General features: G+C 42.7%; 1 protein-coding gene across 1 annotated transcript in view; it reads left to right on the forward strand.

Annotated features, from left to right (window-relative positions):
* The window catches only part of ABCG5 (ATP binding cassette subfamily G member 5), a 34,299-nt gene extending 10,385 nt beyond the window's left edge, over positions 1-23,914 (forward strand). Inside the window, 10 exon segments of the mRNA XM_029231618.1 lie at positions 1,751-1,883; positions 3,456-3,595; positions 4,351-4,480; positions 5,291-5,504; positions 5,587-5,792; positions 6,607-6,661; positions 6,663-6,743; positions 11,845-12,030; positions 21,778-21,890; positions 22,693-23,914. Of these exon segments, the coding sequence (XP_029087451.1) occupies positions 1,751-1,883; positions 3,456-3,595; positions 4,351-4,480; positions 5,291-5,504; positions 5,587-5,792; positions 6,607-6,661; positions 6,663-6,743; positions 11,845-12,030; positions 21,778-21,890; positions 22,693-22,886 (1,452 nt within the window). The 3' untranslated portion in view covers positions 22,887-23,914.
* The last annotated feature ends 723 nt before the right edge of the window (positions 23,915-24,637 follow it).

Here is a 24,637-nt window from a genome sequence, read left to right on the forward strand (position 1 = left end):
AGAGACATCTGAAACAGATGAAGTAAATGTCTCCCCTGTCCATTGCTTTTGAGCCAGGAGGGGCAAGTTTACTCCTTTCTTGCTGTTGCAGAGCAGATGAAAGGGACACTCAGGAATCTACCCTGGCTGGTGAACACATAAACCTTGCCATGTCAAGTGAAGCTCAATTCCAGAATCCTTCCACTCTGATGGCAAGAAGAGACAATCAATCATATTGGTTTACATATGCATTTCTAACCTCCTCCTTATTCCTTTGTATCTATTTCAGGTGTATCCCTTTCTTTTGGTCAAAAGCACCATCTATTGATCCCACTCCCTGTCTCCTCTGGAACTTTGTTCCATAAATCATCCCCTCCTTTACTCCAGTTTAGTTTGCTGTTGTTGTTATTTTTTAATAGGGTATTTTTAAAAAATTATTTATTTTTGTCTGCATTGGGTCTTCGTTGCTGCACGTGGGCTTTCTCTAGTTGCGGTGAGCGGGGGCTACTCTTTGTTGTGGTGCGCGGGCTTCTCATTGTGGTGGCTTCTCTTGTGGACCACGGGCTCTAGGGGCACGGGCTTCAGTAGTTGTGGCTCGCAGGCTCAGTAGTTGTGGCTCGCGGGCTCTAGAGCACAGGCTCAGCAGTTGTAGCGCACGGGCTTAGTTGCTCCGCGGCATGTGGGATCTTCCCGGACCAGGGCTCGAACCCGTGTCCCCTGCATTGGCAGGCAGATTCTTAACCACTGCACCACCAGGGAAGTCCTCTTTTTTTCATTATAAAAGAAACACAATCTCATTAGAGATGTATGGGAACAAAACTCATTATCATATATATAAGTATTCCCAGTCTCTTTCTCTCTGCTTTCCCCAGGGCCTAATGCAGATAGGGGTACTCAGTCAGGGGAGGACCAGAAATAGAGATTTTTGAAAGGGCCTCTGGTGGGGAGATAAGCTAAGGAAGGAAAGAGGGAGAGGGAGGGAAAAGGCCAACTTCTTGATTAGAGAGTCAGTAAAGAATTTTATTTTAGTGCTGATTGTTTTGGGGAGTTGAGTAGTAAGCAGAGGATTTCAGGGAGCTGAAGGGTATAAGATAAGCAGAGTGAGGAGAATTAGGGAAAAGGAAATTTTTAAAAGTGTGTAAGTTATAAACTGGGTTCCTTTTAAAGTCCTTAAAGAGATTCCAATAAAGATTGGCTTTATTTTTAATTACTTTTGATAGCTGGATTATATTTGATGCAAAACCACAGTGAGATTGGGCCACATGGGACTCCAGGACTTATTTGGGTTACATAGGGAAAGCCAGGTTTAGTTCAAACCAAATTGATTTTTTTTACATGTAAAACATTTATTATAATAAAGTTTCAAAAACCAAAGACTAAAAAAATAAGCTATATCGTAACTATGCCTTGGGGGGGGGGGTTTCTCTATGGGCTGGACTGACTGTAGCATCTTAAAACAGGAGTCCGACAAAGTCTGCGTCGTTTCCTGCTCACTTTCCCTGAAGCAAGTTGAAACAGTTTTTTGTTGCTGTAAGAACTTCTGAAAAAAAAATTCATGTCAATATTATTTATTTTAATCTGATACATATATTGTGATTTAAACCAAATTGGATTCTCTTGTAATAGGCGTGCTTTCCCTAGGATGTGGTGAGTCTGGAAGTGGCCCAAGCACTCAAGGGAAGTGTGTTGCCTCTCCCCTGCCATCCTCAGCCCATGAATTGGGACACAGCCCAGCAGTGACCAGCCTTCCTGGACATTGTGTCTCTTACAGGTGGAGGCAGTCATAGCAGAGCTGAGTCTGAGCCACGTGGCAGATCGACCGATTGGCAACTACAACTTTGGGGTAATTTCCCAGGGTGAGAGGCGCCGGGTCTCCATCGCAGCCCAGCTCCTCCAGGATCCCAGTTAAGTGGGACCCAGAACTGCTACTGGCTGCTGCCTGTCATCTTCCATGTGTCTGCAGACATTTTCAGCCCTTTCTTCACAGTCTCCATTTGGAAAGGGCTTGGTTGGTTGGGGACTGAAGTCACTGAGGTTTCTCAAACTGGGGACCCAGTTTCTTTGGAAATCTAAGTAGTTCTGATGCGATTCCATCACCCAGGTACAAAAGAGCTGTTGGACTTGGAAGCACTGCGTTTGTGTTAATGTTCAGTTAGGGTCTTCCATGAATGCCCTGTCCCTCCTTACTTCTTACTAGAGCAGCACCACCGTGTCTACTCTGGAAAGCCAGTGAGTTCTGCTGTGACTAGAAGTATTTATGAAACGGCAGGAATTAAAATAGGATTTTAAGTGATACATGAGAAAGTATATATATTGGAAGGAGGGGCTATCAAGATGGGGTAGCCAGTCACCTGCCTCTCCTGCCTGGCTTCATTCTCCCCACTGTCTGGGGAAACCTTGCCACTTACATACACTTGGAAGAGGACATGACACATTTGGATACTTTCTTCACATTGGGGTAGACCAAGACTGCCTGCTCTTCAGAACAAATAAGAGGGATGTTCTTAAGAACAGGGTACAAAAAGTACCCTGTACCTTTTGGGTAGAAATAAGCTACAGTTAAACCCTCTAAAGAATCCAAATGCCTGTCCCATCTCGGACTTTGTTTCACAGGTCAGAGTTTTCTGCAGTGCAAAGACGCAGTTGGTGTTGGAAAGTGCTAGACATGAAGTGACATTATGTCTTTTTAAAAAATTTATTCAAGTATAGTTGATTTACAATGTTGTGTTAATTTCTGCTATACAGCAAAGTGATTCAGTTATACATACACACACACACACACACACACACACATATATACACATTGTTTTTCATATTCTTTTCCATTATGGTTTATCACAGGATACTGAATATGGTTCCCTGTGCTATACAGTAGGACCTTGTTGTTTATCCATCCTATGTATAATAGTTTGCACCTGCTAATCCCAAATTCCCGATCCACCCTCCCCTACTCCCCCTCTCCCTTGACAACCACGAGTCTGTTCTCTATGTCTGTGAGTCTGTTTCGTAGATAAGTTCATTTATGTCATATTTTAGATTCCACATATAAGTGATATCATATTTGTCTTTCTCTGTTGGACTTACTTCTCTTACTGTGATAATCTCTAGGTCTATCCATGTTGTGAGATTTTGCCTTTTTAACCAGCCTCCTCTCAGCCTGGGTGCCAGCCTGCCAGCCCTCGTTCCCTGTTAGGGTCCCCTGGATGGAGCCCAAACAGTCTATAGTGCCACACGAGAGGCCTGACGTGGTTGCTGCCTTGTCCCTTCAAGGATTCAGGCTGGGATGTGCTCTGGAGCTGGGAGTTGGGCCCTTCCAGGTCAGGTGCTTTCTCCTGGGCTCAGGCTAAAGTACTGCTCACTGCACACTGTTTGGATGGGATAAGACAGCTCAACAAGGAACTGTTCAAATTTCTGAGGCTAGAGCACAGAGCCCAGGCTCGGCAGTGACTCAGATGTCTGACCTTCCTTTGCCGCAGAGGTCATGCTTTTTGATGAGCCAACCACAGGCCTGGACTGCGTGACTGCAAATCAGATCGTTGTCCTCATAGCAAAGCTGGCTCGCAGGGGCCGCATCGTGATCCTTACTATCCACCAGCCCCGCTCCAAGCTCTTCCAGGTGAGGGGGATGTCTGTTGTTCCAGCTCAGCTCATCCAGGGTGGGTATAGGTGTGCCAGGCTGGGGATCTCGGAGTAGAGATTAGTACTTAAACCAGAGCAATCCTGATGGGAAGGGCCAAGGATGGAAACTCAGTTCTTTTAGCACCTATCATGTACCAAACACCTTCTATACACTAGCTCTTTTAATCCACACAACAACCCTATGAGGTGGGTACCAGCATTTTCACTTTACAGAGGGGAAGAGTGAGACTTAGAAATGATCCAAAATTGAGCCAATGTCACAGTTAATAAAAAGCTGGAATTGGCATTCACATTCCAGTTGGCTTTCAAGTCTGTGTTTTTCCACCAAATCATATAGGTTTCCTTCCCCAAAAATCTCACCTTAATCTCCTAGGATCCTTTTAGGGAGCTATTATTTGCCTTTTATAGATGAGGATCTGAGATTTGAAAAAATTTTTTCGGTCCAAGGTCACTCATTCCGGGGCACAGCGGGGCCTCAAACCTATAGGTCCTCTGACCAGTTCCATGAGCTGTCCTCTATCCTAGACATGATGCTGGGTGCAGGCTGGGAGGCAGCAGGACCCACAGTGGCAACCCAGGCTGGAAGGAAGAGGGACGCATTTTGAGAGGTTCTGATGGCCGCAGTAAGAGTACTGATGTATGGCTGAGACAGTCAAAGGACTGACTACTTGAGACTTCTTTTCCATAAGGATGGAAAAGGACAGACACTAACACTGTCTGTCATTCAATCAGCTCTTTGATAAAATTGCCATTCTGAGCTGCGGAGAGCTGGTTTTCTGCGGGACACCGGTGGAAATGCTTGATTTCTTCAGTGGCTGCAGTCACCCTTGTCCCGAACATTCAAACCCTTTTGATTTTTATGGTAAGTTTTTCTTTTACAGTCCCCATCATATATGTTTTTTAAACTTTATCATCTCAGATTTCTGCCTAGATGACACCAGCACAAGTGGGTTTTATTTCTCCTTTTGTTTTGGTGTTTTTACTCTTCAAAAAATTAATTTGGCCGAGCCAATTAACTTGCCATAGATGACCATCAGAATGAGGTGGGGGATCTCTTTTTTTTTTTTTTAAACATTTTACCACTATTCTTCACTTTAAAAAAAAATAAATTTATTTATTTTATTTATTTTTGGCTGCGTTGGGTCTTAGTTGCTGTGCGCGGGCTTTCCCTAGTTGCGGTGCGTGGGCTTCTCATTGCAGTGGCTTCTCTTGTTGTGGAGCACAGGCTCTAGGCACATGGGCTTCAGTAGTTGTGGCACGCGGGCTCAGTAGTTGTGGTGCACAGGTTTAGTTGCTCTGCGGCATGTGGGATCTTCCTGGACTAGGCCTTGAACCCGTGTCCCCTGCACTGGCAGGTGGATTCATAACCATTGTGCCACAAGGAAAGTCCTGGGGATCTCTCTTGAAATGGTGCACTTCTAATTTGTCAGAGAAAAATTAGCTGAACTTCTGAATTCTCCCAGACAGGCCTATCAGGATCTTCATGGCCCTGCTGTGGTAGCTTTAAAATATTCTGATTTTATAGGTGGGGATTAACAACAGGTATTATTTTGATGAGATGAGGTATTATGGTTAGCACTCCTAAATCAATGATGGAACATATATTAGTCACTGTGTATGTATGTGCATTTAAAAACACATGGGTCATTTTTTTGTGGGAAAAAAATTTCAGTGGACCTGACATCAGTGGATACCCAAAACAAAGAACGGGAAATAGAAACCTACAAGAGAGTCCAGATGATTGAATCTGCCTACAAAGAATCAGCAATGTATCGTAAAACCTTGGAGGATATTGAAAGAACAAAACACCTGAAAACATTACCAGTGATTCCTTTCAAAACCAAAGATTCTCCTGGAGCCCTTTCTAAACTGTGTGTTCTCTTGAGGTAAGAGCCTCACCCCATTTTAGATAGGTAGACATCCACCCATTAAAATAAAGCAATTAAAACGGGGTTGTTTGGCTTTCAGGAGAGTGACGAGAAACTTAATGAGAAATAAGCTGGCGGTGACTATGCGTCTCACTCAGAATCTGATCGTGGGTTTGTTCATCGTTTTCTTCCTTCTACGGGTCCAGAACGACGTGCTAAAGGGTGCCATCCAGGACCGTGTGGGTCTCCTGTACCAGTTTGTGGGTGCCATCCCGTACACAGGCATGCTCAACGCTGTGAACTTGTGTGAGTGCCCTGCCCAGGAGGTGGGCCCCCGGGGTCGGGGGAGCTTCTCTCTCCCTGAATATCTCCTTTCTCCAGCCAACACCTTGCAAGACTCCACCATTATAGGGGTATTTCTCTGAGCTCAACCTGGCCCCCTCCAGGTTCTCTCTCTGGGACAAGGTAACTCGTGAATTAGTAACACCTTAGTGGGAATTAGCTCACCAAGTGGATCTCCCTGAGCGTCTCTGAGGATCCTGGGAAGCATGAAGTTATGAGGAGACGATGCAGCAGAGTTTGGGCAGGGTTTTTAGAAGATCAGCCCTGGTATCTTCTCTTATCCATTAGGAGGCACAGCCCATGGGGGCCCGGATGCCTGGCCAACTTTGCACTGTTAACGTTCTTTTTGGAGCCTATTTTAGGACAGCCAACACCTGGTTTTCAAACTCAGTGGGAGTCCAGAAGCAATACCTAGTTGCCTGATGTTCTGTGCCAACACCCTGCAAGAAAAGAGGACAGAGTGCCTCACGTCACTCATTTGTGTCCCTTTTGCGTGTGTGTTCTTGAATTGGTGACACCCCTCCCCCCCACTTTAGAGAGATGGAAATGAATTGTGACAGCTTTTGTAATCCTATTGTAATTCAGGTAGAGTGTGGATTTCTGGGGTGGGGGTATTTATAGTTCTATGGATGTTAGGTTCCTTTTCTCCATGACTAGGGGGCCCCAGCTGGTCCTCACCATCCAGTGCTGATAGATCTCAAGTTCAGCCTGGGCTAGCACCCCACCTCCTCCAGCTGTGTGGTGACCGGCTGTTTTGCAACCTGCCTCCCATGCCCAGTTCCTGTGTTGCGAGCCGTCAGCGATCAGGAGAGCGAGGATGGCCTGTACCAGAAGTGAGATGCTGCTAGCCTACGTGCTGCACGTGCTCCCCTTCAGTGTCATTGCCACCATGATCTTCTGCAGCGTGTGCTACTGGTAAGGAAGGGGGTGTCCAGAGGCCTTCAGTTTTCCCGGGCCATGCTTCCCAGATGGTGGGGTCCCAGATGGCCAGTGGGACCTGTGGAGGGAGAGCCCCAGGGTAAACAGCTCCCTGCTCTGGAGGGTCTGTCTTTGCCCACCAATGTCCAGTACAGTGTCCTGTCCTTCAGGACAAAGAGAGGAGCCCCCACTGTGGGCCACACGGGACCTGAGAGCAGACCAGCAAGACAACATGCACCAGGGAATAACCTGTCCCGCATTCACTGCGGGGCCTGGCCTGAGGGGAGGGCTCTGGAGTAGCTGGGACCAGGTGCAGAGGCAGCGAGGCTGTCCACCCAGCTCAGCGTGGCTCCCAGGCTGCTGTGAACTGGAGCAGCAACGCTGCCTGTGGTTTCATTTGACTGACCTGGGGCATCGTGGTTGGGCTGGGGTGACGGGGGGTGGAGGGATCAAGAGTGACTATGGGAAGAGGGCTTTGGAGAACCATGAAGCATCCCTGATGCTGGGTTTTGATTGATGGTTTGTAGACAGTGCTTTTTATTTCATAGAACTTTTTACAGATGCAAATCTGAAAATGTGTAGAGTTATTTGTTGATTTGTTGTCATAGGGAGGTGTATCTTCCCTAATCCCTCTGGCTTTCCCTTAAGAAACGATGGGGGGAATCATCCGGCATTCTGTGATTCCAGTAGTGAAAGGTGCCCAGCTTGTCGTTCCAAGAGAGGACTTCAGGCGGTTCTGGAGACACTGTCTTTCTTCAGGGCACTGGATTCATGTGTAGGTGCTTCTCCCCATAACCAGTATAAAGACCCCATGGTATGCGATGTGAATAATTATTATGGATCAAGTGAAATACAAGTAGAAGATAAGTGAGGGCCTCGTTTGAGCTCCAAGATGAAGAGTTAGGAGGTCTTATTGTGCAGACTCTTAGACGTTGTTGTCACCCTGGGGAGTGACAGAGGCAAAGCTGCTCGCTCTGGTTAGCAAGAGGGCGGACTCTTGCAACCAAGGGCGATGGCAGGGACCACATGGCCCTCCTTGCTGGCCTTGATGAAGCCTCCTTATCCTCTGACACTCAGGAACATGCTGAATCTCTGATCTGTGATGTAAATAAACCACAGGCCCGTCTAGTTTAGGCTAAATGATCCAGGAGCAGATTTTTTTAAAGTGACCATTTTTGAGTAAGCCAAGGTTGGCTGGAAATTGAGAACCTTGTTAATTTAGAACCTTGCTCCTCAATGTGGCCCACGAAGCACGGTGTCAGTGTTACCTTGGGGCTTGTTTAACCTGCAAAATCTCATGCCCAGCCCTGCTGAACTGGATTCCACATTTTACATGATCCCCCAGGTGATTTATATGCACTTTAAAATTCGCAAAGCACTGATTTTGAAGACCATATGATATTTGTAAAACTGCCCATGAGAAAGAGTTCTGTACGATTTTAGAAAACAGGGCGGTTTTAAACTAGGTTCAGTATTGTCATGACTCTTTTTGACAAAAGCATAATCATGTCTAGTGGTGGCAGCACAGCTGTTAGCAATGTAGCAAATACTTTGATTCAATGATAGAAAAGTTTGTTGAATGCCTACTAGGTGCCAGGCACAGTGCCAGGTGCAGCTGCGGATTCAAAGGGGAGTAAACTGAAGGGGCTGCCCTCAAGCTTGCAGTTCTGAACTGAGACGGCCCTGAAAGCCGGAGTGTTTTCTGACTCTTAGCAGCACATCAGACTTGAACTCACTCAGCAGCAAAATCCGATCTGAACCAACGTGAGGTTCATTGTACTTTTCCCACAGCAACATTCCTGTTTAGTAGATATGTTACAGGTGGAGTCCCAGACCCCACTGCAGCAAGTATGGTCTACACAGTGTGAATGAAGTCTTTCCCAAATCTGTAAATTGCCACATTCCAAAACACATCTGGCCCTAAAGTATTTCAGATGATGGATTGTGGACATAAATCTCCAGATGACTTTAATTCAAGGAAGTGTAAGATTAATATTATAAAGAAGCACAAACACGGTGCTGAGGAATATAACAATGATGGCTGACACACATGAGCACTTGCTTTTATGTCAGGCACTAAAAGGTTTAAATATATTAATTCATGTAATCCTTGGCACCATTCTGTAAAGGTGGCATTATTAATTATCCTTGTTTGAAGACGAGGAAGCTGAGGCACCGATGGGGAATGTCTCTTCCCCATCTCACATTCATTATCACAGTGAATTACAAAGGAGACCAAGGCTCCATTTGGCTGGATGGGGAGAGGGACTCTTGGAGGCTTTATAAAGGAGAACTTGAGAGATGAGCAACATTTGAATAGATGGAAAAGGAGCAAGGGCATTTCAGGGGAAGAAAGAGAAGGAGCATAGGTTCAGAAGCAAAAACACACAAGACCTTTCCAGAGAAAAAGTTCAGTTGTGCTGTGGGGAAAGGAGGATTGGAAGGAATAATGGAAAATATGACTGACAGCCTTGGAGCCTGATACGGTGAGGTGCTGAATGCCAGGCTAAGGGGCTGAAGTGGATTAGATACCGGTACATAGTAGAGGATTTTGATCCCCAGGGAGTGACCCATCTGTGTTGGGCTCTGGGGGGTGAGGCTGGCATCACTTTCGTCTCAGACTGGAGAGTCAGGGCAGAGGGGCTGAGCAGCCTAGTGAGGAGCCCTGGTAACAGTCTGGGAAAGGCAGAGGCTCTGGTGAAGAGAGCAGCAGCGGCAACAGAAAGGGGGTTTCACTTTGAGTTGCTGGGAAAGTAGAATCGAACGGACTTAGAAATGGAATGGATTTGCTGGGGGGTAAAGAGAGTCATGGATGATGCCTGAGTTTTCAGCCTGGGAGGATGGGAAGGGGACAGTATCCTTATCAAGTTTGCGAGGAAAGAGAATGGATTTGGTTTTGAATATGTTGCATCTGGGATGCTACAGGACACCCAACAGGAGATGTCAATCTGAGGTCAATCTGAGGCACGACAGGTTGGTGTAGAAAGAAAAGGCAAGAGGAGTGAGAGGAGAGGCCTGGGAATGGATTCTGTAGGCGAGAATGTCAGGGAGGAAGCGGTCTGAGGGTGATATCTTAAGAGGCACATTCAGAGGGTGGGAAGAGGGAAGCAATCCGGCGAGAGAGGCAGAGAGGTGGTTAGAGTGGTGGAAAGAGAAGCAGGATCGGGCAGCGTCAGAGAAGGCAAGAGAGGAGGGAGTTTCACGAAGGTGTAGTGAACCCGTTCAGTACTGCAGAGGTTCAAGGAGGTGAGGCATAGGTTTAGGAGGTCACTGGTGCTCTTCCATAAAAGAGGTTCAGTAGAGTGGTGGGGGTGCCAGTCAGGTTTACCAGGGAACAAGGAGTGAGATGGGAGAAGCAGGTGCTGTTTGAGAAGCTTGGTGGTACAGGGGAGGATGAAGAGGGGGCAGTTGCTTAAAAGGTTACCAGACTCAAGGAGCGGTTATTTTACAATACGGTAAGTAAGACCATTAGGGAAAACCATTAGATTGAGAGTAGATGAAACTACAGAAAAATTGGGTAATTCGCAGATCAAGTTTCCAGATTAGACCAAGGCAGAAATAGGAAAATCAGATTAACATAGTACCAAGGATGCAAGTAGACAGGATAAAGCTTGGCAAAGATGGGGTAAGAGATAGAGACAGGGAGAAAGAGAGGAGATGCAAAGTAGGGAAGATAAAGATAGAAATTCACAAAATGGGAGGTAAATCCATCTGCTGAGCACTGGGGAGAGAGTTTGAAATTCCCTGGGAAGAGAGCGTAGTTTAAAGTAGAAGCTTTTATTAGCCATGATGGGACATGACATTAGAACCCAATAAGCAGTGAGGAAGAATTAGGGGTCCAGGAATCAGCTGAGGCAAAGTGGCAGAATGGATCCAATTAGCACAGCTTAATTAAGAGAGCAAGGTCCCCAGGTGGGGAATTGGTAAGGCAAAGAATAGCAGAAGGGATGAGGATCTGAGGCATTGAGGGCTTTGGGGAAATGGGAGACGGGAGGAGGCTATGCAGAAGGGGCATTTTCAGAATGTGAAATCTTGGACGTGGAACAGTTTAGAGTAACAAGTAACATTTAAATCCAAGACATAGTGAGTGATCAAGATTAGGTGGGTGGAGCCACTGGAATTGATCAGGTTACCTAATTAGGAGGCACTGGTGTTGATGGATTATCAAGGTTAAAAACCTTGAGGATAATGATGGTGGACAGGAGTGCAAAACTGACCCTGGTCTAAAAGCTACAAAATCATCAAAGGTGAGAGAATGTCTTAAAAGTCACAGAGGACTGCCCTGAGGCAGAGAATTAGTAGTAGAAGCCAACTTCCTGATTTGTATAGGGGGAAAGGCAGATGGCCTTGAAGAGTGGTAGGGAGGGGTGAGTGTAAGACATGCCAACTCCTCTTACTCTACAAATGGAAGAAAGAGTAGCCATGTCTAAGGGTTGTTGAGGACGTGCTATCACCAGGGAAATGTTATTTGGTGAAAGGAATGTAAGAGGTTAAGGGGCATGGATATAGAGTAGCTTGTTTACAAGAACATGAAGGTCAAATCAGTGGAAGGGGTTGGTAGAATAAAAGACAAGAATGGAATGGAACAGGCCTGGGGAGGGCTAATCCGTTGGAGGATGAAAGCAGTGAAGGGTTTTCACGCTGGCAGTAACCCCATGTAACAAGGATGAGGTTCAGGGAAGGAGGGGCTGAAAAGCAGGTTGGGTGAGTCCTTAGCATTAGGGTAGTAGGCTAGCTAGGGTGGGAGCAGTGCCAGCCAGGCAGAATGTGGTTGCTTATGGAGAAGCCTGGACAGTTCAGCCCTACTTACTGCAGTTGGTTGTGACCATCCTCTGAGTATTAGTATTTTTCTGTGAGAGCTGAGGGGCTGTAAAAAGGAAAAGGTGGCTCCATTGACTCGGGGCTAACAGAAACAATTTGAGGGACTAAATGGCCTCAAATGTTGGCCCTGTTCCGAAAAGGCCTTTCAAAGGGGAGTTTGGCCTGTCCTGCAGACTCTCCCCACCCACTTAACCACCATGGATTTATCCACAGAAGTCAAGTGTGGAATTTTTCTGATAACCCTTGGAGAGGAACTAAAGACCTTATGTTTTTCTAGGACTCTGGCCTTATACCCTGAGGCTGCCAGATTTGGATATTTCTCTGCTGCTATCTTGGCCCCCCACTTAATTGGTGAATTTCTAACTCTTGTGCTACTTGGTGTGGTCCAAAACCCAAATGTGGTCAACAGCATGGTGGCCCTGCTCTGCATTGCTGGGGTGCTTGTGGGCTCTGGATTCCTGAGGTAAGATCTAATAATTCAAATGATTTAGACTGGTATGATTTGATGTTAATGATCACCTCATAATGATTATTATAAGGCATTACAGAGAAGCGCTGTGTGATACTGTGATCCTCTATCACCTTACAGTCCAGAGTGTTTATAGTGCTTTCTAGTCAGTATTGCTTAGACTTTGAACTGTTCATTATTTGTTAAATAAAACGTCTTCAGAATGAGAATCAGGAAATGATGATTGAAGCATGTTATCACATGTCATAAGCCATTATAACAAGAGGAGGAAAACCAAGCTGTCCTCCAGAAATACTCACAGCCTATTACAGGCTAAATAGCATGCATTTGGTTCATTTCTTCCCCGGCACTGTTGAGTTTCTATTCCAGCTCTCAATTCTCAGTTACTTTAAGAAAGTAAGAATAGTCAGATAAGAAAAGAGGCTGCAGGATGAAAGACTGCTCAAGAAAGCATCAGGACTAGGACACACACCAAATGTAAACAGTAGTTATCTCTGGGTGATACTTATTTTAATTTTCTTCATATTTTCCTATATTTTGTGAATTTTCTATAATGGACAAGCATTACTTTATAACCAAGAAAAAATATATGTACACATACATACATATTGTATATTTTTTAAAAGTAGCAGGAAGGGCAGAAAATTTTAGAAGGGTGAAAGTGGTTTCAGGTGGGTGATGTGAGTGGGATCCAGTAAGTAAACTATGGGTCCCTGAGAAAATGTGAAGACAGCTCTGTTTCTTTGACTTAAAAATCAAAGAAAAGGGCCCGGAGACCTTCAAGATGGCAGAGGAGTAGGACGTGGAGATCACCCTCCTCCCCACAAATACATCAGAAATACATCTACATGTGGAACAACTCCTACAGAACACCTACTGAATGCTGGCAGGAGACCTCAGACTTCCCAAAAGGCAAGGAACTCCCCACGTACCTGGCCATGTGGCTGACAGGGTCTTGGTGCTCTGGCCAGGTGTCAGGCCTGTGCCTCTGAGGTGGGAGAGCCGAGTTCAGGACACTGGTCCACCAGAAACCTCCCGGCTCCACGTAATGTCAAATGGTGAAAGCTCTCCCAGAGATCTCCATCTCAGTGCTAAGACCCAGCTCCACTCAACGACCAGCAAGCTACAGTGTTGGACACCCTATGCCAAACAACTAGCAAGACAGGAATACAACCCCACCCATTAGCAGAGAGGCTGCCTAAAATCATGATAAGTTCACAGACACCCCAAATCACACCACCAGATGCAGTCCTGCCCACCAGAAAGACGATCCTCATCCACCAGAACACAGGCACCAGTCCCCCCCACCAGGAAGCCTACACAACCCACTGAACCAACCTTACTCACTGGGGGCAGACACCAAAAACAACGGGAACTACAAAGCTGCAGCCTGCGGCCTGTGAAAAGGAGACCCCAAACACAGTAAGTTAAGCAAAATGAGAAGACAGAGAAACACACAGCAGATGAAGGAGCAAGACAAAAACCCACCAGACCTAACAAATGAAGAGGAAATAGGCAGTCTACCTGAAAAAGAATTCAGAGTAATGATAGTAAAGATGATCCAAAGTCTTGGAAATAGAATGGAGAAAATACAAGAAACGTTTAACAAGGACCTAGAAGAACTAAAGAGCAAACAAACAATGGTGAACAACACAATAAATGAAATTAAAAATTCTCAAGAAGGAATCAATAGCAGAATAACTGAGGCAGAAGAATGGATAAGTGACCTGGAAGATAAAATAGTGGAAATAACTACTGCAGAGCAGAATAAAGAAAAAACAATGAAAAGAACTGAGGACAGTCTCAGGGACCTCTGGGACAACATTAAACACACCAACATTTGAATTATAGGGGTCCCAGAAGAAGAGAAAAAGAAAGGGTCTGAGAAAATATTTGAAGAGATTATAGTTGAAAACTTCCCTAATATGGGAAAGGAAATAGTCAAGTCCAGGAAGTGCAGAGAGTCCCATACAGGATAAATCCATGGAGAAGCACACCACAACAAATATTAATCAAACTATCAAAAATTCAATACAAAGAAAAAATATTAAAAGCAGCAAGGGAGAAGCAACAAATAACATACAAGGGAATCCCCGTAAGGTTAACAGCTGATCTTTCAGCAGAAACTCTGAAAGCCAGAAGGGAGTGGCAGGACATATATAAAGTGATGAAAGGGAAAAACCTACAACCAAGAATACTCTACCCAGCAAGGATCTCACTCAGATTCAATGGAGAGATTAAAACCTTCACAGACAAGCAAAAGCTAAGAGAATTCAGCACCACCAAACCAGCTCTACAACAAATGCTAAGGGAACTTCTCTATGCAGGAAACACAAGAGAAGGAAAAGACTTACAATAACAAACCCAAAACAATTAAGAAAATGGTAATAGGAACATACATATAAATAACGACCTTAAATGTAAATGGATTAAATGCTCCCACCAAAAGACATAGACTGGCTGAATGGATACAAAAACAAGACCCGTATATATGCTGTCTACAAGAGACGCACTTCAGATCTAGGGACACATACAGACTGAAAGTGAGGGGATGGAAAAAAGATATTCCATACAAATGGAAATCAGAAGAAAGCTGGAGTAGCAATTCTCATATCAGACAAAATAGACTTTAAAATAAAGACTATTACAAGAGACAAAGAAGGACACTACATAATGATCAAGGGATCAATCCAAGAAGAAGATATAACAATTGTAAATATTTACACACCCATCATAGGAGCACCTCAGTAAATAAGGCAAATGCTAACAGCCATAAAAGGGGAAATCAACAGTAACACAAACACACCCCACCTTCACCAATGGACAGATCATCCAAAATGAAAATAAATAAGGAAACACAAGCTTTAAATGATACATTAAACAAGATGGACTTAATTGATATTTATAGGACATTCCATCCAAAAACAACAGAATACACTTTCTTCTCAAGTGCTCATGGAACATTCTCCAGGACAGATCATATCTTGCCTCACAAATCAAGCCTTGGTAAATTTAAGAAATTTGAAATCGTATCAAGTATCTTTTCTGACCACAACGCTATGAGACTAGATATCAATTACAGGAAAAAAACTGTAAAAATACAAACATATGGAGGCTAAACAATACGCTACTAAATAGCCAAGAGATCACTGAAGAAATCAAAGAGGAAATCAGAAAATACCTAGAAACAAATGACAATGAAAACACGACAACCCAAAACCTATGGGAATGCAGCAAAAGCAGTTCTAAGAGGGAAGTTGATAGCAATACAATCCTACCTCAAGAAACAAGAAACTCTCAAATAAACAACCTAACCTTACAACTAAAGCAATTAGAGAAAGAATAACAAGAAAACCCCAAAGTTAGCAGAAGGAAAGAAATCATAAAGATCGGATCAGAAATAAATGGAAAACAAATGAAGGAAACGATAGCAAAGATCAATAAAACTAAAAGCTGGTTCTTTGAGAAGATAAACAAAATTGATAAACCATTAGCCAGACTCATCAAGAAAAGACTGAAATCAACAGAATTAGAAATGAAAAAGGAGAAGTAACACCTGACACTGCAGAAATACAAAGGATCATGAGAGATTACTACAAGCAACTCTATGCCAATAAAATGGACAACCTGGAAGAAATGGACAAATTCTTAGAAAAGCACAACCTCCCGAGACTGAACCAGGAAGAAATAGAAAATATAAACAGACCAATCACAAGCACTGAAATCGAAACTGTGATTTAAAATATTCCAACAAACAAAAGCCCAGGACCAGATGGCTTCACAGGCGAATTCTATCAAACATTTAGAGAAGAGCTAACACCTATCCTTCTCAAACTCTTCCAAAATGTGGCAGAAGGAGGAACACTCCCAAACGAGGCCAACATTCTACGAGGCCATCATCACCCTGATACCAAAACCAGACAAAGGTGTCACAAAGAAAGAAAACTACAGGCCAATATCACACAGATGAACATAGATGCAAAAATCCTCAACAAAATACTAGCAAACAGACTCCAACAGCACATTAAAAGGATCATGCACCATGATCAAGTGGGGTTTATCCCAGGAATGCAAAGATTCTTCAATATACGCAAATAAATCAATGTGATAAACCATATTGACAAACTGAAGGAGAAAAACCATCATCTCAATAGATGCAGAAAAAGCTTTTGACAAAATTCAACACCGATTTATGATAAAAATCCTCCAGAAAGTAGGCATAGAGGGAACTTACCTCAACATAATAAAGGCCATATTTGACAAACCCACAGCCAACATAGTTCTCAATGGTGAAAAACTGAAACCATTTCCTCTAAGATCAGGAACAAGACAAGGTTGTCCACTCTCACCACTATTATTCAACATAGTTTTGGAAGTTTTAGCCACAGTAATCAGAGAAGAAAAAGAAATAAAAGGAATCCAAATAGGAAAAGAAGAAGTAAAGGTGTCACTGTTTGCAGATGACATGATACTATACATAGAGAATCCTAAAGATGCTACCAGAAAACTACTAGAGCTAATCAATGAATTTGGTAAAGTAGCAGGATACAAAATTAATGCACAGAAATGTCTTGCATTCCTATACACTAATGATGAAATATCTGAAAGAGAATTTAAGGAAACAGTTCCATTTACTGCTGCAATGGAAAGAATAAAATACCTAGGAATAAACCTACCTAAGGAGACAAAAAACCTGTATGCAGAAAACTATAAGACACTGATGAAAGAAATTAAAGATGGTACCAACAGATGGAGAGATATACCATGTTCTTGGATTGAAAGAATCAATATTGTGAAAATGACTATACTACCCAAAGCAATCTACAGATTCAATGAAATCCGTATCAAATTGCCAATGGCATTTTTCACAGAACTAGAATAAAAAATTTCATAATTTGTATGGAAACAGAAAAGACCCCGAATAGCCAAAGCAGTCTTGAGGGAAAAAAACGGAGCTGGAGGAATCAGGATCCTGGACTTCAGACTATACTACAAAGCTACAGTAATCAAGACAGTATGGTACTGGTGAAAAAAAAAATATATATATATATCAATGGAACAGCATAGAAAGCCCAGAGATAAACCCACGCACATATGGTTACCTTATTTTTGATAAAGGAGGCAAGAATATACAATGCAGAAAAGACAGCCTCTTCAATAAGTGCTGCTGGGAAACTGGACAGCTCCATGTAAAAGAATGAAATTAGAACACTCCCTAACACCATACACAAAAATAAACTCAAAGTGGATTAAAGACCTAAATGTAAGGCCAGACGCTATCAAACTCTTAGAGGAAAACATAGGCGGAACACTCTATGACATAAATCCCAGCAAGATCTTTTTTTTTTTTTTTTTTGCGGTACGCAGGCCTCTCACTGTTGTGGCCTCTCCCGTTGCGGAGCACAGGCTCCGGACGAGCAGGCTCTGCGGCCATGGCTCACGGGCCCAGCCGCTCCGCGGCATGTGGGATCCTCCCAGACCGGGGCACGAACCCGCGTCCCCTGCATTGGCAGGCAGACTCTCAACCACTGCGCCACCAGGGAAGCCCTCAGCAAGATCCTTTTTGACCCACATCCTAGAGAATGGAAATAAAAACAAAAATAAACAAATGGGACCTAATGAAACTTAAAAGCTTTTGCACAGCAAAGGAAACCATAAAGAAGACGAAAAGACAACCCTCAGAATGAGAGAAAATATTTGCAAATGAATCAACGGACAAAGGATTAATCTCCAAATTTTACAAGCAGCTCATGCAGCTCAATAATAAAAAAACAAACAAACAAATCCAAAAACGGGCAAAAGACCTAGACATTTCTCCAAAGATATACAGATTGCCAACAAACACATGAAAGGATGCTCAACATCACTAATCATTAGAGAAATGCAAATCAAAACTATAACGAGGTATCACCTCACACCAGTCAGAATGGCCACCATCAAAAAATCTACAAACAACAAATGCAGGAGAGGGTGTGGAGAAAAGGGAACCCTCTTGCACTGTTGGTGGGAATATAAATTTATACAATCACTATGGAGAACAGTAGGGAAGTTCCTTAAAAAACTAAAAATAGAATTACCATAGGACCCAGCAATCCCACTACTGGGCATATACCCTGAGAAAACCATAATTCAAAAAGAGTCATGTACCACAATGTTCATTGCAGCTCTGTTTACAATAGCCAGGACATGGAAGCAACCTAAGTGTCCGTCGACAGATGAATGGATAAAGATGTGGCACGTACATACAATGGAATATTACTCAGCCATAAAAAGAAACAAAAATGAGTTATTTGTAGTGAGGTGGATGGACCTAGAGTCTTGTCATACAGAGTAAAGTAATTCAGAAAGAGAAAAACAAATACCGTATGCTAACACATATATATATGGAATCTAAAAAAAAAAAAGAGAAAGGTTCTGAAGAACCTAAGGGCAGGACAGGAATAAAGACGCATACATAGAGAATGGACTTGAGGACATGGGGAGGGGGAAGGGTAAGCTGGGACGAAGTGAGAGAGTGGCATGGACATATATATACTACCAAATGTAAAACCGATAGCTAATGGGAAGCAGCTGCATAGCACAGAGAGATCAGCTTGGTCCTTTGTGACCACCTAGAGGGGTGGGATAGGGAGGGTGGGAGGGAGACGCAAGAGGGAGGAGATATGGGGTTATATGTACATGTATAGCTGATTCACTTTGTTATACAGCAGAAACTAACCCACCATTGTAAAGCAATTATACTCCAATAAAGATGTTTAAAAAATCAAAGAAAAAAGCTATTGAGCAGCTATTGTATGTAATCATATTTGTTTAATTAACTCTCAGAGCAATCCACGTTCAGTTAAGAAAACTAAGCTCAGACTTGACTTTGTTCTGATCACACGCTGTGAAGACTCTCCGGGGAGGCATGTGGCTCCCTGGAGACAGCACCGACCCTGGAGTCAGAGTCTTTCTCCTACCACTTAGTTGCCAAGTGACCATTGGCAAGATACTTTTCTACCTAAATTAGTTTCCTCATTTATAAAATGGAGATAATGATCTCAGCCCCACCTGCCTCAAGGGATCATGAGACTGGAATGAGATCAGCAACGTGGAAACACTTCATGAACTGTAGTGAGTGTAGTATAAAGCCAAGTGAGTTCGGTTTTGAACAGTCAGGGAGGATATTTTTTTACAGTGACACCATTACATTGTATTTGTCTATGTTGCTTAGTTGGCTTGTTAGCATCTATGAAAAATGCACAGATAAGATCACCCCAATGGCATGGGATCAAGCCAGCAAATTACAGACCCAATCTTCAGCAGCATCTCCTCTTTCATACTTGAAACATCATGTGCTCCAATCAGTCTGGCACTATTTCACGTATTTGGTTTATAGGAAAGGGGACTGATTATTCTTGAGAGGGGGGGCAGTGGCCAACATTATCAAAATGCTGTTGGGTTCTTTGCAAGATCTCAACATCCCAAGGCTTCACCTGGGTTCCACTCCATCACTGGGGTGAAACTGCGCTCCTGAAGGCCCCACATCAACCTCCTAGTCATTGAGTTTATGTATTTTCCCTCAAGTCATCATCTTCCCTGACTGAGTGCCTGCAACATGTGCACTTTTGGCTGTCTCTTCCTTTAAACACAAGTGGAAATAGCTTTGTTGTTCTTTCTGCTTACAAAATAATGCAAGTTCTTAAGGGGAGAAATGCACACAATACAGAAACGTATAAGGAAGTTAAGTAAAAGTTACCTGAAGTATCACAACCCAGAGTTAAATTTTGTTGTGTATTTTGCTAGACTTTTATATAATCTTTAATTAAAATGAGCTCATACTATTGTGAAGGAGTAAGGTATGCATGCTTTTCCCCCCTTTTAACAATATAATGTAGATGGTCCCACATCAGTAAATTTAGATCTGTGGTTCCTCCCGCTCGGATGTACTGCAAGGATTGCTGTGACACAGCCTAGCTCTCCTCCTGTGTCTTTCACAGATCCATTTGTCCCCCCTCTGCCGCCTGCACGAAGCCTGGCTGTTGTTCCCTTGGCAGGGCGAGCTCTCTCTGAAAGCCCCCTTTGTTGGGTCTCACAGCCCATCACATGCTGCTCAGTTGCAGTCAGCCTCTTGAGGGCAGCAGCTGTGTCTCATTCATCATTATAGCTCTTCTCAGTGGCTGGCCCAAGGCCTTTAACCTATTAGGTTTGCCAAAAATATTTGGATTGAGTGAATAAATGAATGACTACTCTCTCTTCTTGGACTGCCTACACACTGGATCAGTCACCAAATCACGTTGGTTTTCTTCTCTGATGTCAAATCACAGATGCACGTGGAGCTTTTGAGTTTGCCTTGTGTGGTATGGTACAAGATGAAGACACATGGTTCCCACCTCACACTCTAGCCATCTGGGCAGCCATCTTCTCATGGCCATCATCCTCTTACAAGCCTTTGTCATCTCATCCTTGAACTTCTGCTGTAGCCTGCTCTCTTTTTTGCTGTTCCTACTCTACTCTTATTCTTGTCCATCCTACTTGCTGGTGCCACTTTAATTTTCTTAAATCATTGGTTGCAATGTGACTTCTATCATGGTCCTTCAATGTCAACTGCCTGCAAGGCCCTGAAGTAGCCGGTTCATGGCGACCATTCCAAACTCACCTCCCACCGCTCCCACTTCGGATCCTCTGCCTTTCTAGTCCATCCAGTCCCACATGCCTGTGCTCATACCATTCTGCCTTCCTAGTGTCCTTCCTCTGCCCCTACATCCTCCCCAGACTCCGATCTGTCCTTTCCACTTAGCAGCCTCTCAATGTGGGTAATTCAATTTTGTGCCTCAGAAAATTGCCAATAACTGAAAGTCATGGAGTTTGGGGATCACTTGGTGAAACCATAAATACTAAATACAAGAATGTCACGGACATGTAGTACTGGTTTTCTGTACTTTCTAAGCACAAATTGTTCACCACTGTATTTTTGTAGCCTTGAGAATGTATAGTTTATATCTCCCAACTACATTATGAGTCTTTAGGGGTAGGATACTTCTTTCGAATTCCGTAAGCACCTAGAACTAGTGCCTCGCAAATAGAAAGAATGTAATACATATTTGTTGGTTGATAAAAGCTATTGAGTGAACTAAGAAGGCCACAGGGTCAGCATGACGTTTCTCCTGAAACAGGTTTCACAACGAATGTCTGCTTTTCTCACCATCCTTTTCCCCTTGTATTATAGTTTAGTTCTCACTTCATACATTAGCACCTCAAATCTGTTTAATCACAAACATCCTCCTCTAATGTGGTGTTATTTGTTTTCTTTTATATCAATGGTGCTTACCAATAAAATTAGACACCATCATTAGGGGTGTGTTAAATTAAGGTTCCTACTATAATGGATCACCAAGTTGTGATTAAAAATGATGGTGTGTTATGCTTACTGACTTGAAAGGATGTCTGAGGTATACGTTTGTTTGAAAAAGCAGGTTAGGAAAGAGGATGAGGAGTTTAATTCCATTTATGTAAAATGTTATAAATACACATTACATATATCACCAAAATGTTAACGATAGTTATTTCTGGGCAGTGGTATTTCTTTATACTTCTCAGTGTAGTTTGAAGTTTTTCTAGTGAACATATTTTTATAATGAGAGATGAAAAACTATGTATATTCCTGTTGGGAAACATAAGGGTTGCCTTTCTTTTCATTTGATAGGACTGCTACCAGAGCCTATTGAAGTTCATCTTTCTTTCTTTTTGCTTTTTCTTAAGAAACACAGAAGAAATGCCCCTTCCTTTTAAAATCTTCAGTTATTTTACATTCCAAAAATATTGCTCTGAGATTCTTGTAGTCAATGAGTTCTATGGACAGAATTTCACTTGTGGTAAGTATTCAATTTTGGAATTTATTTTTACATATTAGTTTGAAAAAAACAATTCCTTGAGGGAAATGTATTTTTTAAGTAAATGCTATATTGTAAAAGAGATTTAAAACTTTGTTTTGAAGAGTCTAACATTTTCTCTGATTTTTAAAATAATAAGCAGTAGTCAAGCTAGTCACTTGTCAAAGGTCAGTAGCTTAAGGGCACTCCGATGTTTTTAGAAAATGATAGACTTAATGTATACTAAGGTAAACTCTAGTATATTCTGGATGGATCAGTTCCTGTACCTACCGAACAGGTTGAAGCAGGCTGCAGTGGCTTCTTCCTCCCCCAAATGTACAGAGTATGTAGCTGAGTGAAGCCATTTTTGGCAAAAATCTGTTCCCTAATCCCACAAGAGGGCAGTGGGAGCACAGCAAGGCCCTCCTGGCCATTGGAAATCCCAGGCCACTCTGTGAAGACACCTAAAGAACAGGGCAGAATTTAGTAGTTGCTTTATCTATCTTTAGGTGATAACATTAGTAACCTTGGGATATTCAGTGCTAAGTGATCATAATTTTTATCAGTACTATGGTACTGAATATATACCCAAAATGGAAACAAACCCATTTCCATCTTCAAGGCCCCCAACACTCACTATTGCTTCATCTAATAATAAATTCTGGGCTCTCTAAAATTTCCTGTATCTTCACGAAGAAGAGTACTTAGCAGAATGCTGAGCATTTAGTGGGCATCTGATAAATACGTGTTGATTAAATTACCTTGCAAGTACCATATTTGACATTGTCAATCTTTTCCCTGGCAGGCAACTCAAATGGTTCTATGTCAACTAATCCAATGTGTGCCTTCAGTCAAGGAATTCAGTTCATTGAGAGAACCTGCCCAGGTGCAACGTCCAGATTCACAGCCAACTTTCTGATTTTGTATTCATTTATCCCAGTTCTTGTCATCCTAGGAATAATTGTTTTTAAAATCAGGGATTATCTCATTAGCAGATAGTAAAGAACATTGCTGCGAAATGGAACTTAAGCTCCTAGATGTACATGACGGCTTTGAATTTCTGAAATAAGAATGTCACGTGATTCTTAGTAGTACCTCGTAAGACTTTTAACCATTAAGACTCCCTGTGCCCCTTGGATCCATGCAGGCCTTGAATGCTATTCCAGGAGGGACATGTGGTATTTGGAAATTGTGACTGAGCTGGTCCAAAGATGTTCATAATAATTCATAAAGTTATGGGAGACTAATGTGACTATTTGTTTTCTTTGTTCTAGACACAGAAAAATAGGTCAGTTAAAGCTTATGCTTACATTTGATAAAGGCTTTGGTAAAAAAGAAAACATTTGAATGATTGTAAGTAACAGAAAAAGTTGTGGTTTGATTGAAGCAAAGCATCACGCAGAATTGGGTAAGAATGCTTTCATTTTCATTTAAAAACACTATTTACGTGCACATGTCTACATAAGTTAACTGATCACATGGAGAGGATGTTGGACAGATGTTGGATAAAGACCCCTGACACAGAGCATCCACTCATTTTACTGATGGTTAAAATGAAAAATGGCAGAAGTGGGCTGAACTGAGAACAGCACACTAGACAAAAAGGTTAGTTTGCTAGTTTTCACCTTCTGCTTAGTTTACTTATAAAATTAAAAGTAAATGTTACTAAAGTATACGCACTGAGAAATGACATTTTTAAGGTTGGAGAGCAGCTGTTATTTAAAGTCCACATAGAAAAGATGCTCAATTGACACAACATTTACACTAAGAACAGAATCACACACTAGGAATTCATGTTCTTGAATTGTAAAGAGAAGGAATGCTGATACTTATATATTTTTAGGGATTAAATGATGTATACAGATTATTAAAAGTGGGTTCTGGACTAAATGATCTTTCTGATCTTCAAGTAATTCATGTACACGTCTGAAGTGAAACTGTCTTCATGTTACCATGGTAACTTTGAGTGAGACTATCTTAGATAATACATGAACTTGTTCAGTTACTGTGACCTAACGTGTAATGAATGATAAATTATAGTATTTGAAAGATCTCACATTATAGTGGGAAAGATCATTTCATTAAGGAAACCACAGTAAAATCCTATTTCTTAGAACAGTATTTAAGGATCTGCAGACATTGGTAAAGTACCAGAACAGTATTGTCAATTTTTATGAAAGGTCTTTGACACTGATTATGGTATAATAGTTACATAATGTCTTACAGATTATATATGTCACATCAGTTATAGACAATTCTGGAGATGATAATCTATTAAAGTAGTTCAAAGAGAGTCCCACAGGAACCTCTTTTGAAATCACTGATTTCAACTTACTAAAGATATGGGTGTACAATGTAAGTGGAAACACTTTCTACTATTCATATGCAGATGAATTTCATTCTAGCTCAGAAACATTTGGAAAATTGACATAGCACGTGACTTCAAGCTATTAAATGTTAGTGATACTGTAATCTTAGAAAAACACAATGACTTTCAACATGTGACAGTTTGTCTCAGTCAAAAATGGACAGTGGGGCTTTCCTGGTGGCGCAGTGGTTGAGAGTCTGCCTGCCGATGCAGGGGACACGGGTTCGTGCCCGGGTCCGGGAAGATCCCACATGCCACGGAGCGGCTGGGCCCGTGAGCCATGGCCACTGAGCCTGCGCGTTCGGAGCCCGTGCTCCGCAACGGGAGAGGCCACAACAGTGAGAGGCCCGCGTACCGCAAAAAAAGAAAAAAAAAGGACAGT

Source organism: Monodon monoceros, unplaced genomic scaffold (assembly GCF_005190385.1).
Source record: "Monodon monoceros isolate NGI ecotype Baffin Bay Population unplaced genomic scaffold, NGI_Narwhal_1 Super_Scaffold_19, whole genome shotgun sequence".
Taxonomy (NCBI): domain Eukaryota; kingdom Metazoa; phylum Chordata; class Mammalia; order Artiodactyla; family Monodontidae; genus Monodon; species Monodon monoceros.